The sequence below is a fragment of the Gymnogyps californianus genome, chromosome 3, assembly GCF_018139145.2.
Source record: "Gymnogyps californianus isolate 813 chromosome 3, ASM1813914v2, whole genome shotgun sequence".
NCBI lineage: Eukaryota > Metazoa > Chordata > Aves > Accipitriformes > Cathartidae > Gymnogyps > Gymnogyps californianus.
In genome coordinates, this window is record NC_059473.1 from 73256759 (window position 1) to 73267986 (window position 11228).

Genomic DNA, 11228 nt, shown 5'->3' on the forward strand with positions numbered 1-11228 from the left:
CGCCGCGCGCCGCACTGGGCGGGGGGCGGGCCCCTCCGCTCCCAGCAGGCTCTGCGCGCGCAGGCAGCCACCCCCGGGCAAGGAAACGACACTTCCCAGCAGGCAGCGGGGGCGGGCAGGCCGGCCGTGACGTGACGTGACGTGACGTGACGTGACGTGACGTGACGTGACGTACGACTCTCGGCGCCGGGCGGAAGTGCGACGGTTTCGCTTCCCGGGGGAGGCGGCCGGCGGCCGTTGGCGGCGCGATGCTGGTGTGCGACGTCTGCGGGCAGGCGCTGTCCTCGGAGGCGGCGGTGCGGCGGCACCTGGGCCGCCAGCCCCGCTGCCCGCTCTGCGGTGCCGCCGCCCCGGGCTGTGACGAGCTCCGCCGGCACATCGAGGCGGCCCACCCGGAGCCGGGGCCGCCGGGCGCCCGCCGCCCCGAGCTCGCCGAGGGGCTGCCCGAGTGCCCCTTCTGTGGGGAGGCGGCGGCGGGGCGGGAGCTGGAGGCGCACGTCAGGGCGCGGCACGGGCACCTGCTGGGCGGCCCGGGCACAGGTGAGCGGCGGCGGCGGCGGCGGGGCGTCGCGCCTGGGCCCCGCGGAGGTTGGGGCTGGCCGTGGTCGCCCCGGCGGGGAGCGGAGAACCGCCCTGCGGCGCTTTGCCGGCGTGCCGGGGACTGAGCGCCCGGGGATGAGCGCAGCGTGTGGGGGGCGCTGCCGGCGTGCCTCTTCCGCTGTGTTTTCATCCCGGCGGGTGCGAATGGAGAGCTCCGAGACGGCTGGTGGGTGCAAACAAGGGGCAGTGACTGAAGGCGGTGGAGAGAAGTCACTTAGAAAGGGACAGTGAGTGAAGACGATGGGGGCGTCGCTTGAAAAATCTGCTCCAGAGCAGAACTAAAAACACTAATGCAGACAAACCTGCAATGTTTTGCATGCCCAAAATACACCATCTGTATCAATGAAAGCAAACCGTAAAGCTTTTGTGGGATAGGGAGGGGGTTTTTACCTATTTGGCATATGTTTGGTCACAAAGGTTTGACTTTGCCTCTTGCAGTCTCATCGTGGACAGGATCAGGTAGAGCAGTTGCAGTACACGAGAGAAAGGTCGTTTTCAGTTTGAAGTAGGGAGTTAGGAACAATCCAGCACCGAAGTATTCTGAAGTACTAAACATTGGTTTGGAGACCACAAGAATATTTTGGGGGATAAAGTTAGAGTAAGGAAAATAGTTATTTGAATGCTGTATTTTATTTTAAGCATGGTCAGAATTTTATTCTAACTGTCCAAAGTTGCTGGTAGCTATTTCAGAAACTTAGTAATGGCAGCTCTGCTAATGGGTAATTCTTTTAGAAGACTAGCATTCTTGATGTAACAAGCTATGTATACTGACAAGAAAAACAGATGATGAGGAGGATGCAGAATGTGGCAGTATAATCAACCACACACTGCATAGTCTGTGATTAAAAATATATTTTTCTTAAAAAAACAAACAAACAGATCTTAGCATTGAATAATATCTTACTTCTATGGGTGCAAATAGTGCAGAGCTTGAATAAATAAGTTGCTTGCCTGCATGTCAATTTCTATTTTAAAAATAGTTGCATTAAGGGTGGGTTGGTTTTTTTTTTCTGTACATAGTGTGTTTCAGGAAACTATATGTTTGCAGTGTTATGCAAAATGTTGCTGGTGAATTTAGATTATTATACCGTCAAGCTTCCCTCCAGCCAGTCATGAACTTTTAGCTTAGGCAAATGCTTTCCCAAAACAGCTAACATAGCATATTAATTCATGTGTTTTGTGAAGCTAGGAAGGTGTAAGTAAAATCTAGGGACTCAAAAGGAGGGCAGTGAAGATGGAGTCAGGCTCTTCTCTGTGGTACCCAGTGACAGGACAACAGGCAGTGAACACAAGTTGAAATACAGGAAATGCCATTTAAATGCAACAACACTTTTTTTTTTTACTGTGAGAGTGGTCAGACACTGGAATAAGTTGTCTGGGGAGCTTGTGGAGTGTCCATCCTTGGAGTTATTTGAAAACTGACTGGAAAAGGCCCTGTGTGACTTAACCTGTTTAATTTGACCCTGCTTTGAGGGACTAGATGATCTCCAGAAGTCCTTTTGAACCTTACATATTCTATATGGTACTCTTCAATAATAATACTAAAACTACAGAACGAATATTTATTTGAGGAGATGCAGGAAGACCAACAAAGTAAGAATGACAGCATATTTTACTTTATTCTTTCTGCCCACCAACTGCTGTGTTATCACACAAATGTTAAAGTTTTGTAAGCAAGTGTTCTTTTGTTAGCAGGACAGATCTTTTCATTAGCGGTTTGATATTGCAGACTAAGCATTTCTTAATACAAATATTATCATAGCAGATTGTTATAAGTTAAATGGGGCAAAACTTGATTAATAGAAAGAAGGAAAAGATGTCTTGAAATTGTCAGGTATTTAGATACAAATTCTTAAATGGTTAAGAGAGTAACAGCTGTTTAGAATTTGCTGCCTTTCACTGGGGAGTTTCAACGGCAACACAAAATTCATTACTGTGTATTTATCTTAGACTGTTAATCTATTAGGGGGGGTGATTCTCACAAAAACCAGGAATTGCATTAATCAAGAAACTGCATTTCTGTTTCAGACACAGGAAATGGTGAACAGCTATATGAATGTCCAATGTGCAGTCTTACCTGTACAAACATTCAGATTCTTGAAGAACATGTGGATTTACACTTAGAGGAACATAGCTTTTCGGAAGGTACATGAAAGGATACAGGCTTGATAATACTTGAAAGCATTTACAAGTATTTGCATGTTGCAGTACAGAATCTCAGACAAAATTTAAACTAAATGTTTCCTTATTTAAAAAGAGAACTGGACACATACATAGTGAAGTTAACATAGTTAATAGCAAGTCCTATCACTTGCCCACATATCACTTGCCCAACTTAATTACACATGCTAAAAGAAATATTTGTCTATGCATGCTTGTTAAGTAAATGCACTTAAAGTTTGCCAAAACTATAACTTGGAGCAAAAAATGTTTAAAAGACAGCCATATTATATATATTTTTTCTAGCTCTTTAGAAGGTTTACATACATGGAATTTAGAGTGGTATACTACAGTGTGATGAGTTGAAAATCTGTAGCTTATGAAAACTTCATTTTTTTTTCCCAATTCTTTTCTCTAAATGCTTGTGCTGATTCGTTAGTCATAACAATAAAATAATCAAAATTAATTTTATTTATTAGCATGGCTAATAAAATCCTAGAGATTCCCTGTCCAGTTCTCTGATCCTAAATTTGGTTTTGTCACTTTGTTGTGAGATTGCTGGCAGTGATCCTAGAAGCTAAGAAGTGTGTGGTATTCAAGAAACTGGGACTTCTTGCTAACAATGAAGTGAAACATAGTAAACAAAGGCTGTTTTCTTAGTAGTAGAGGTACATGCATTATTTGCAAAGTAATTGCTCCTGTAACTGCATAAACTTTGTCCAAGTCAAGAGTTTGAGTCTCAGTAGACTGAATGCAGTCAGTCCTGTTTAGTGTTCGTTGCTGATAGCTCAAAATAATGTGGGATGCATGTCCTAAAATTAATGCCCAGTTGTGGCATTTATGTCTGTCTGCTTAGAAAAGAATCTTTTAAAATTCAATAAATGATCTATCAAAGCATTGTTAACCTCCTGATCAAGTCCTCTCTCTTTGGAATGTTATTCCTGTGTAGGTGGAAACATAAGAGATCTAGAACTGGCTCAACGGCTCCAAACTGAAGAAGATAAACGGCAGAGATCAGAAGAGGAGAAGCGAGAGAGAGAAGAATTTAAAAAGCTGCAGGTACAGTAATATTTCTAAATGGTAAAATTTTGAACAGTTGTGCCATTAGAAGCTGAGTATCTTGGAACTGTAATGACCTGGAACGGCCGTACCAGGTCAGACCTGTGCAGTTAGACAGGCTGTGTTGAGGTAGTGGTGCAGGAGCACGTTGCAGGCAAACGCAAGCTCTCAGCAACGCCCATCCTGGCATGGGTGCTGGGCATGCCCACCTTGAGCTACTTGGCTTTACTGCTTTGAGTGGTGCTGGCTCAGGTTGGGGCCGGGTGGTCCCTGTGCATACCGTACTGCTCTCGCCTGGGGCTCTGGCACGCCTGCTGCCTCATACTGTGCTCCACCCAGCTCTGGTGCTCTGCCTTGCAGCGCAGCCTGGAGCATATTCCCTGGCAGAGTGCCCGAGGGCCTGAGCATCCTGGCTATCCTCTTCCTGGATACCATCACCTGCTCCAGTGACCACTCCCCTGCTTCCCTCTCCCTCCCACCTGACAGCCCTGATGGCTCATTTCCCACTCTCACTACCTCCTGGCTGCCTCTGTGCCAATGGCTGTCTGCCCAAGAGGGAGCAGAGGGATGTGCCTGCTCTTCCAGGTGTGGCTTTCCTAGTCCCACATTCCTATTGAGGAGTGAAGCTTGGCCTTCAGCTCTAAAATATCGTAAATCTGAAGTTTTTATGTCTCTCAGTTCACTGTTTTTCAAAGTTACTGATTGTGCATGCAGCTTCTCGAAATCACTAAATGTGAATTTTAAAAAAATGTGATTTAAATCATGCACATTCCATCCCTAACAGATACAGTACGGCGTGGATAATTCTGGAGGCTATAAGCAGCAATTCCTAAAGAATATGGAAAGGGAAGTTGATAGAGGAATGATGCAGCCTTTTGAATATCACAAGAGAAAAGCTGACATGATGGAATGTTTGGCTTTTGGTATAGATGATGGGAAAACAAAGACCTCAGGTAAAAATGCTGAAATTATATACAACTAAGACTGTACTTTTTAGACCTAGATTGTAGCGACCAAAGCTGTCTTTAACAAAGCATATAATTGGATGTTTAATATTAGTTTCATCCTAATTCTAATCCTTATTTTCTGGATCAATCTATACCATTTTAGTCCTAAACTAATAAGGAAATTAAAGCTTGGTATGTTTCTAATCTTTATTCTAACCTGAAGACTTTTTTCTTTTTTTTTCTTTTTTTCTGTGGAACCTTGGAACCAAGTTGTCTGGTTAAGGGCCCAAATACAATATGTATCAAAAGATGCAAATGTCTTATTACAAGTTGGTTGTCCTTGAGTGTGTGCTTGTTTACTACTTGGTACTCATTGGTTCCTAACCTAGTGTAGCTGTTAAAATTTACAGTAGCTTTTTATCTTGTGTTTGTTAGTTGTAGTATCATGTAAGCTGGTCCTAGGTAGGCACAGTGTTCATCTGATTACAAAGTCCAAGAGAGGACCAGGAGGAGTAGACATCTACTTGATACATCTTCTTTAAAATGTTTTATAATTGGTACAAAAACACAGTGCCAATGCATTTCTATGTCCCTTTTAAAAGCCTTCTTTGTCTTTACTTGCCAAGACCACAGTTCAAAGGTCTTTTAGCTTATTGCTAGTGGTTCTAGCTTACAAAATATCCATTTGGTTCTTGACAGGTAAAATAAAATTTCTTCTATAAAATGTATTGAGTGGAAATAATACATTGAAAGTTTTCATTCTTGGTAATGATTTAGACTTCAGAGAGGAATTTAGAAAATAATCTGTGATGGCTATGGAATGATTGTCTTCACAATAGCATGGCAATAAAGGGCCTTTGAGAATTTACATATACAAATTGGAGAGAGAGCATTCCCAAGCATGTTCTTTCATGTAACAAAGGAGGATTTGGAATATTCTGCCAGTGGATTTTTAAAAAATATTTACAGTAATTCTCAAATTCTATGCTGTTCCTTTTCTTGTTATTATTGTTATTATTCCAGGAAAAATAATTTGGGTGGAATAAAAGGATTATGTAGTATGCATAAGTGTTTCCATGTTTTTAAGGCGACGTTGTACAGGAGGTGGCAGTGGCATAGAAATGCTTTACTGGTGACATTACTTTTCCTGTTTCATTGTAATAGTTCCTGTGCATATCACAGTTTATAATGTAGTCCAAGGTGATTAATTTAAAATATTCATTGTGTAGCAGCAGAGAATAATAGCTTGAATTCTGAAAGCTTCATAGTACGTAAATTCATCAAAGCAAAGACCATCGAAATGAAATAGGTGCAAAGTCCACTGGTTTTGTGACTTGGGTTCTAGATGTAACGTAGGATCACTTAGAAGTTTTAAAATAGATTGTCTTAATCTGTATCTGTTCCAAGCTAGGGAAAGAATCTTTTTCTGGCAAATTTTGTAGTTTGTTTTACAGGTAAACTTTGTATTTGGTCTTCTTTTAGGAGTCATTGAAGCATTGTGCAAGTACTATCAGAATGAAAACAAAGATGTGAGGCACGTATGGCTTTCAACAGGAGTAGATCACTTCCACTCATCTTTGGGCGACAGAGGCTGGGGTTGTGGTTACAGGAATTTCCAAATGCTCCTTTCCTCACTGTTGCAAAACAGCTTGTATAATGACTGCTTGAGAGGTATTACACAAAACGTTGCCTGTTTGTTTCATGTACCTTGGATGACAACCTACTGACTGATGTTTTACCTTTTCATTTACACAGCAAGGCTTACTAGGTCAATGATACCTATTAAGTGCTTGGTATACCACTGCAACTTACTGTGGTATCAGTAGAATCAGAGGGGTGAATACTGGCAAGGCGTGATGTGGTTGAAGTTTTAGCGTTAGGTTTTTTTGGTGCATCTTTGTATCAACTGCCTCTTATTAAAGGAGCTGAATATTTTTAATTAATAAACTATTTCAGTAACTGTAACTGCAATTCAAAAGCTTTTCTGTTCCAGATACTACACTCATTCCTAGTATACCAAAGATTCAGTCCATGATTGAAGATGCCTGGAGAGAAGGCTTTGATCCTCATGGGGCATCTCACTTCAACAACAGATTACACGGTTCCAAAGCGTGGATAGGAGCATGTGAAATTTATTCACTGTTAACCAGCCTCAGGATAAAGTAAATATTGCTTTTTGTTGTTGTTGTTATTTTGTAAGTGCTGGTTTAGGTGCTGTACCTTGAAAGGTTAGAATTGCCAGTGGTGCCATGACAAAGCCTCCTTAGTGGCTTTAAGTTTAACCAACCTATAAACAGATCTGATTTAGAGCAGCATAAAGCTGTGTAACTACTTACGCAGGTATGTAAATTGAATAACTACTTAGATCATTGTTTCTTTGTTACAGAATAAATCTTCCAGTTTTGAACAGTATATATTGCATTGCTTTGTAATTATGTGTCCTCCCCTACTCCTGTATTTAAAAAAAAAAAAAAAGTGGTAACGACCACTTGATGCCTGGAATTGCTGTGTTTACAAAACATTCTCGGTGCAGGAGGAAAGGACCAAGGGGTGAAAAAGTTGTTTTAACAAACAACCTGGTTGAAATTTTATTGTTTTCATTCTAAATGTTCTGTAGGTGCCAGATCATTGACTTTCACAAACCGACTGGCCCTATGGGTACACACCCTCGTTTATTTGAGTGGGTTTTGCGTTACTATTCTACAGATAATGAAGGTGGTGCAAAGGTAGTGTGTACTCCCAAACCGCCTATCTACTTGCAACATCAAGGTCAGTATCACAATATGCTTGTTTCTTTCTATTCTCTATCTTTCTTTATATGTGCTGCAATTCAGAGCAGCATTTTACATTCCTTCTTCATTTAATTGAAGGCATGGCTTTATTTCCTGTTATTTTTTTTTATGTAGTAAGAGCAACATTAAAGTTTGTATTTTTATTGGATGGAGGAGCTGGGTGTGACTGGGATCTCAACTTTTTGACATCTGCTCTTTACTTGTAACTACCTTATTCAATTTCAAGTAATATCTTCCTTGATCTGAAAATAAGTAGTATGCTATGAGGAATGGGATTTATGTGGTTTTAAAATACTGACATTCTATTTTGAAATTAGGTCATAGTCGTACTGTTGTTGGAATAGAAGAGAAGAAGAATAAAACTTTATGTTTGCTACTGTTTGACCCAGGATGTCCTTCCCAAGAAATGCAGAAACTGCTAAAACAAAACAGTGATGGTACTAGTCTCAGACTACTTCGGAAATTTGTGGGTAGCTTAAAAGAAAAGCAATACCAGATAGTGGCTGTAGATGGTGTACTCTCATTGGAAGAGAAAGCTGTAAGTATTTTGGAAAATAGTTTCTGTTTAAGAAAATTCAAGAGAATCTGCATCTCTTCTTTAATACTCAAACACATATGCATATATGGTTGCATGGTGAATTTTTTTCATCTCTTCACTTTCCTCATTGTTCTTCTCTGCTATTTTCTGCTTATTCTCTGTGAATTGAGTAATCACAGGATATCAAGACCAAAAAAGTTTTGCATGTAAATGCATGCCACCTTGATGTAACTGACAACTTCTAAATCTTTTATGAAGCTTGCAGCTGTTTGCACATGTAAATTAGGCTTTTTTTCCTTTTCATTTTCTTACAATATTTTCTCCTAAATAACTTATTGTGGGCATATAAGGTACTTACAAAGCATTCATAGTCCAAAATTACGTTCAGGGGTTTTTATTGCAACTTTGTAAAGCTATGTGGTGTCTATCGGCCTTTGATAGTTGAAGAACAAGGCGCACAGATACTGAGGCCTAACCATCCAATGTCTCCTCAGCTTCGACACTGGAACTAGTGCATTCTGCTTTCTGAAAGTGCTTAGAACTTCATATATTCAAAACACAGCTCTGAGCAACTTATATGTTTGAGCCGTTGGTGTTTTTCATGTTTCACTTTGGGCATTGTAACTTTTTAAGACCTTAGAAGTTTTCAGCTGAATGTCAGATGTAATTTTTGTTTCTTAAGCTTTCTCTTTCCTACACTAACAAATTGATTCTGAGGACCCATGTTCCAATTCTCTGGTGTCTTATCAGCACTGTTCAGCATGTTCAAGCTTCAGGACAGACTTTTATTTAAACTGTGAAATAACTGGTGACTGAGTCACCTGCTCAACTGTATTTAACATCTGTATATTGAAATGAAGTATCAAGTGTTTTCTGGCTCTGAACATGTCAGAAATATCAGTGAAACGCAGCCATCCTCTCTTCCTCCTGCTGGCAAAAGCTTTAAAATTCAGGACACAGTAAAAAGAAGAGTGTTGTATGGGATTTGTGTGTGGGGTTTTCATTGGGTTTGGGTTTTTTCCTCTCTTCAAAGATTTGATTTATATTTAAAAATTATCAGTTGTTTCGAATCTTGTCTTGAAAGCTCCCATTTAATTAAGATTAAATATAACCCCTTATACTCATTAAGCTTACTAAACTACTAATTTGGAAAATGCTCTTTAAAGTGGTATTTTCGTTCATTAAACTATTCTCTTTCCCCTCTCCCCACCTTTTTTTAGGCTCGCTGCCATGCTTCTAGGGTCTTAACGTCAGAGAAGATTCCTTAAAGGATGCCTTTATTACCTCTTTCTGGAATTTGCTGGATGCAAAACATTAAACTTCTGGACTGTGACCTTAACTCAACAATTTCTAGACTTACACTATGTCTCCATAAATGCTTGGGGGCTCTGGAGAAGCACAACACTGGAGTAAACCTGTAGTTTTGATCTTCAATCAAAACTCTGCCCTCCTGATGAATCTGTAACTCTGAAGTATTACAGTCCTTGTCTTACTAGAAAATTTGGTATTTTTTAGTTGCTTAAATTACCAAGCAACACCTACCATCCCGTAGCAAACTATGCACCGTAGTTACCTGTCAATAAGCAGTGGATAAAGATACTATGGAACTACTTTATTGGAGTGCCTGGTCATGGTTTACCTCTGTAAATATATTTATGCTGCCTCTGTGGTCAATGCTCTATATCTTGCCAGATTTGATCAACAAATATCTATTATGCCTCAGCAAATTCTCCTGCAACTCTTTGCAAAGTACAGAGACAGTTCAGTGATTTCACAATACAGTCTGTTCCACCAGGGAATAGTTTACTACTGAACTTCTTTTGAGTTAGCTGGCTCCTCTAGTTGTATCACTTGTAAACATGAACATGTGTGCTTATGACGTGGATCACCGTTAGCATTGGCTGTGAGGTCTAAGATAGTGGTGTCCAAAGTGGGGTGCATGTGCTTCATGGGCTGCGCAAGGTATAGGAAGAAAATATTTCTTTTGTACCATGAATAAATAAAATAAATATTTTTTAGAAGTGTTTATTTCATCTTTATTTCATCCTTTTTTTAATTTCTATTTTTGTGTATGTTTTATAACGTATATCCCCTAGGTCTCGGAGGCATCTCAAAAGGACGTTTGAACTGTCTGTTGACTGGGAGCTCTATTGTGCAGGGTTAGTGGCATTTAAGAGACTGGAGCTATCTGCTGAGACAAGTATCTTGGGCATTTGAGGCACCCTGCTATATCTAAGACATGCGGCTCTGGCTGAATGTAAGAGTCGTGCCTCTCCAGCAGGGCAGCTGGAGGCTGGGAGGGATGGTCCAGTGTGTTGCAAATAGCACTACATGCCTTTGCTTGAGCAACTGAATCATGCCCTAGCATACATTTACTGTAACTACAGCTTAGATACTTCCCTTTCATTTAGACTCTCTTACATGTTGACATCTAGATGTAGGTGTAGGAGTCTTACCACTAGCCTGTTTCTGTTACGTTTAATATGCTCTGGTGATAAGAACTAGTAATTTTTGGAAGCAGTGAAACACGTGAACACGTAAAGATATTACAACCCATAAATTAGTAATTTTTCTGAAACATGCATAAAATAAAAAAAATTATGAAAATGCGTTAATTTCAGTAGGTATGTACAAGTGCCCTATAACCTGTGAAAGGGTTAAATATTTAGGACACTGGGGGGGCTGAGACTAGGGACAGAGTTCCTGGGAATTGGGGGACCATCAGCTCCCATATTTGCCCTGGTCTGTGTGGCACATGTTCTTATGCCATGTGAAGTTTTGCAGTCATGCAATCATTTAACCTCTCACAGATACACTTCAGTCTCTTCTGCACTGTTCCCTCACCTCCCCTGTGACTGGGGCTGAGGCTATTCCTGGCTAAGGCTCTGCTAATTCCAGACCGAGCGTGTTCTTTACCAGTATGACAGTGTGCCCAGATATGTAAGCCTAAGAAGCAGGAATTGCAGCTCAGCCCCAGCTCTTCACTTAGGTGTTCAAATTGCCATTGGGACTAAGCCGGTGTTTCAGTGACATGCTGTAATGTGCCAGATTTGAAATATGTCTTTGTAGTGGCTTGTATGTGCTGTTTGATTTCTACGTAATCACCATGGGGCAGTTAGATGATAAGTGTGC

The 11228-nt window shown here is 40.9% G+C and overlaps 1 protein-coding gene across 1 annotated transcript; it reads left to right on the plus strand.

Moving 5' to 3' along the window:
- Positions 1-248: 248 nt before the first annotated feature.
- On the plus strand, positions 249-10099 carry ZUP1 (zinc finger containing ubiquitin peptidase 1). The gene is made up of 9 exons (XM_050892973.1): positions 249-540; positions 2629-2745; positions 3710-3819; positions 4604-4772; positions 6249-6437; positions 6760-6928; positions 7384-7535; positions 7876-8096; positions 9317-10099. Exons 1-9 carry the CDS (start codon positions 249-251, stop codon positions 9362-9364), a joined length of 1467 nt encoding a protein of 488 aa, XP_050748930.1. The 3' UTR covers positions 9365-10099.
- The last annotated feature ends 1129 nt before the right edge of the window (positions 10100-11228 follow it).

Bases quoted from the DNA above. Each gene is read 5' to 3' on its own strand.
- ZUP1 (XM_050892973.1), top strand. From the start codon at position 249: ATGCTGGTGTGCGACGTCTGCGGGCAGGCGCTGTCCTCGGAGGCGGCG. The intron at 6,929-7,383 runs GTAAATATTGCT...AATGTTCTGTAG, and splicing joins TTAACCAGCCTCAGGATAAA to GTGCCAGATCATTGACTTTC. The intron at 8,097-9,316 runs GTAAGTATTTTG...ACCTTTTTTTAG, and splicing joins TCTCATTGGAAGAGAAAGCT to GCTCGCTGCCATGCTTCTAG.